This window comes from Myotis davidii, unplaced genomic scaffold, assembly GCF_000327345.1.
Source record: "Myotis davidii unplaced genomic scaffold, ASM32734v1 scaffold223, whole genome shotgun sequence".
NCBI lineage: Eukaryota > Metazoa > Chordata > Mammalia > Chiroptera > Vespertilionidae > Myotis > Myotis davidii.
In genome coordinates, this window is record NW_006294609.1 from 52,348 (window position 1) to 56,760 (window position 4,413).

Genomic DNA, 4,413 nt, shown 5'->3' on the forward strand with positions numbered 1-4,413 from the left:
TACACCACGCTCAGCGACCTGGCCCTGGCGCTCCTCGACGGCACCGTGTTCGAGATCGTGCAGGGGCTGCTGGAGATCCAGCACCTCACCGAGAAGAGCCTCTACGGCGTACGGCGGGGAGCGTCCCTCCGGGCCGCGGCTGGCAGGGTCGGGGGCCATGGAGCGCTATGCGGGCGCCTTGGAGGAGGCGGTGGATGGTGCTCAAAAAAAAAGGGCTCTGCGGGCCGAGCCCTTCCCTGGGTGTTGCTCGGTAGAAGTTCCTAGTAGGGGGCAGATCAAGGGCGGAGTCTTTGCTAGCGTTTTTTGGTGTATTTGTTTTTGTTTTTGTTTTTTGGTGGCAAATGGGGCAGTCCAGCTTTGTGGCGGGACAGGTATTAATGGTGTGACATTGTCCTGTGCATGGCAGAATGTTGAGGAGCATCCCTGGCTTCTATCCACCGGATGGCAGGGGCTCCCTCCCCCAGGCATGACAACCCAAAATGCCCCAGACATTCTTGGGGGTCAGCCTTAGCCCCGGATTGAGAACCAGTGCTCTATTACAATGACTCTCCCGTGAAACCTTAGAGGCTAGCCTCCTGGGAAATGAATCGCTCAAGGGTGCCTTGACCTTCCGTCCAGGGTCACGTTACCTAGCTTGTCTCCAACTGTCTGGCGCTTCCTGAGGATTCGGTGTGGATTCCTGCATTGCAGTTGGTTTCTTTGGTCTCGGCTTCTGGAAGCCTTCAGCATTTTTTGTGGCATTGGCCTTTAAAAACTCCAAGGCATCCTCCCTGCAGAATGTCCCCACTCTGGACCTGTCAGATTGCTTCTTCCCGCTGTCATTTAACCCATTTCTCCCCGCTCCGTGTTTCCTGTAAAGTGGGCAGCAGGCGGAGCCTGGTGGTTTGCAGGTTAAATGTGGCAAAAATTCCTCTGGTAATGCAGGTCCCTTCCCTATGGAGACAGGCGACGTATGTCTGCCCCAGAATTAGTGCGTTCTGGTTTGGGTGTCAGGGTGATACTGGCTTCATAGGGTGAGTTGGGAAGTGTTCCCTTTGGTTTTCCAGAAGAGTTCGAGTAGGATCAGTATTACATCTGCCCTGTTGGGTGGTTATCTTTGTAAACATTTTTCTCTATCTATATAATCTACATAAAATGCTAATATGCTGAGTGTCCTCCTTCACTCCGTCTGAATGACATCAAGTAGCAACACCTGGCTTCCTCTCCCTAGCGATGACCAGCCTCCTTGCAATTTCTTCAGCCCGGGAACGTGACTTGCTTTATAGCCAGGTGGAAACACTTTACAGTGTAATCAAATGTCTGTGAAGCGTTTTCCGTGCCTCATCTCATTTGATCCTCACAGAAGTCCTGGAGTAGGTAGATAGGAGACTCGGTGGAATCCTATTTTCTTTCCATTAGCCGGAAAACGGAGATTTAGAAAGCTTAGAAACTTGACCCGACTGAAAAGAAGAAATAGTGTGGGGAAGACTTCGTGTGAAAATGACTTCAGGTTTTCTCACTGCGCAGAATTTAGTCAAACACGGCCGCTGTTAAATATTTTACCCTTTGTTCTCCCTGCGTGATCTACAATAATAATCTGCTTCATGTTGATATTTACTGCTGTGTTGCTGACAATTACCTGAAAGAGAAGTTGGGGTGCTTCACTGGGCTGGAAAAATGGGGTTCTTCACTGGGCTGGAAAAATTTTAGCTAAATCAGAAAGCAGGTTTAATTAAGCAAGTTTTATATCTATAAAAGGCTAAGTGGACTCGTGCATGCGCGATACATATAAAGCTCTTGGTGGCGCCTAGCGCACTGGTGTTTACATCTGTCACTGTCGATCATGAATTTGGTTGACACTTCTATTATTGAGAAAGGGCGAAGAGCGATATTAAAATATTTCTTCTAATTAATTTCCTTTCAATATGTACGAACTCATGCACAGACCACTAGTTGAGGTATAAGATACATATGCTCACAAACCCAAAATACATAGCTCATCATTCTTTTTAATGCTCAAATCGTGCCGCATTTGGCCAGAGGGAGGACTTCAGCCTGGCTCCTGAGTCCTGTTGACGAGTCCCATCATTCTTTGAGCACTTCCTTGCTTCCTGGTAGCTGTGGTTCTCAACCTTCTGGCCCTTTAAATACAGTTCCTCATGTTGTGACCCAACCATAAAATTATTTTCGTTGCTACTTCATAACTGTAATGTTGCTACTGTTATGAATCGTCATGTAAATATCTGATATGCAAGATGGTCCTAGGCGACCCCTGTGAAAGGGTTGTTCGACCGCCAAAGGGGTCGCGACCCACAGGTTGAGAACCGCAGGTAGAGGCACGTGTTCAGGCTCATCTTTCCTCGTTCTTTCCCTGCCTCAGCCCCTCTTCTAGTCAGACCACCTGCAGCTTCCCCACACTAACCAGCCTGCCATCTGGACGGACAGCTTTGGCCATGCAAAGCTTTCATTCCTGCCTTCGATTGAGTCTGCAGGTGCAGGCAGCAGTGGTGGCTCACTCTTGCTGTCAATAAGTATTTAGTCAACTCGCTCTTGTTTTGGTAACCTTTATGTCCACAGAGGTTAGTGATTTGGGGAGCAAATAAAGCACTCAGAATAATATATATTTTTAAAAAGGAACCTGCCGTTTCTCCATGGAATGGTTTTGTTTTCTTTTAATCTTTATTGTTGAAAGCATTACATCGGTCCTCTCTCCCTCCATTAGCCTCTTCCAGCCCGCTCCCACCCCTCCCCCCAGGTGTTTTTTTTTTTTTTAATTGTACTTCGTCATATTTACTCATTTACTAAAAACAGGATGTTTCATGAATTGCATGTCATCCTTGAGCAAGGGCCCTGCTGATCCTCTCTGTATCGCTCCAATTTTATTTAGTCTGTGTGCTGCCGGAGTGAACCCGAGGCTTGGTTCCACCTGGTGGGAAGTGTTTGATACGCTCTAGACCAGCGGTTCTCAACCTGTGGATGGCGACCCCTTTGGCGGTCGAACGTCCCTTTCACAGGGGTCGCCTAAGACCATCGGGAAACACATATACAATTACATATTGTTTTTGTAATTAATCACTATGCTTTAATTATGTTCAGTTTGTAACAATAAAAATACATCCTGCATATCAGATATTTACATGACGATTCCTAACAGTAGCAAAATTACAGTGATGAAGTAGCAATGAAAATAATGTTATGGTTGGGGGTCACCACAACAGGAGGAACTGTATCAAAGGGTCGCGGCATTAGGAAGGTTGAGAACCGCTGCTCTAGACCCTTTGCTACTTGCCCTTCAGAAAACGGGGGCAGTTTTGGGTGCTGCCGGCAGTGGGCCAGCGCCCTGTGACTTTCTGGTCGTCCCTTCTTCCGACTGCGCAGGTGGTGACTGGCTGTGGTTCCTTTCCTTGGTCATGACTGAGGCCCTGCCCCTCTACAGCTGGCGCCGCTCTCCTCTGATCGCTGGTTGCTCACCCAGTGGAGGCTGGGCGTGGACCTGGGATTTGCAGCAACGTTTAATAAACAGTGAAGAGGACAGTGCCCCGTATCTATGTATTTCCTCACATCCTGCCTCCATTGGCGCGCATATCAACTAGGGATCGTGTTTCTTGCGCCTGTGTCTTGAGGGTGGCTCCTGGTTTCAGACTCATTTATTTAATGTGATAAATGCCATAGTCGAGGTGTGTACTAGATGCCAAGAAACAGAATGCTGTGGGCACAGCAGGTACCAAACGACTGGCAGAACCTCAGGGCCTCTCCTGAAAGAGCTGCAATGTGAGGGTTCTGCCGGGGACAGGGCTGGGCTTGTGTTTCCTTAGGACCAGGGCTCCCCCTTTATGGGAAGCTACGGCCACTTGGCACCTACTGGTCTGAGATGTGGGCTGTGTAGTGTCATATATTGTTTTGTGACTGGTTTCCTTCCTGCTCTGTCCAGTCCTGTGAGACTCCATGCTGATCTTCTCTGCATCGTTCCCATTTTAGTATTTGTGCTCAAGGCTTGGCTCCTTTCAGGGGGAAGTATTTGATCCTCTCTAGACCCTTTGCTGCATGTCCTTCGGAACATGTGGGCAGAGGCCACACCTTGCTCTGGCACAGGGACGCCCCTCCTCATCCTTTTCCAGGCCTCTGCCTGGGTGGTCTCCTGGACATCTCAGTGGATGTCCCATGGACGATGAGCAGGTCACACCCAGGACTGCTGGCCGGTGGCCATCTGAGCCCAGAAGCCTCCAGACCAAAGTCTCCCACCCGCATGGTGTTGAGTCCGGGCTCCAGCTCTGTACCCACCCCACACCAGCCGGCCCTGCCTCACCCTCTAGGGCACTATACCTTCCGGAGTCCCGGAGCCGCCTCCTGGAGAAAGGCCCTGCCCTGGGGGAGGGGAGGATTAAGTGGGCTGGGTTGCTTGGCGTCCCAGAGCTCCCCCGTCACTGCCTCCCC

General features: G+C 49.9%; 1 protein-coding gene across 1 annotated transcript in view; it reads left to right on the forward strand.

Annotated features, from left to right (window-relative positions):
* The window catches only part of DGCR6L (DiGeorge syndrome critical region gene 6-like), a 9,035-nt gene that overhangs the window by 1,989 nt on the left and 2,633 nt on the right, over positions 1-4,413 (forward strand). Inside the window, exons 2-3 of the mRNA XM_006768949.2 lie at positions 2-108; positions 3,486-3,513. Coding sequence (XP_006769012.1) covers positions 2-108; positions 3,486-3,513 — 135 coding nt within the window. The remainder of the gene's footprint in view (position 1; positions 109-3,485; positions 3,514-4,413) is intronic.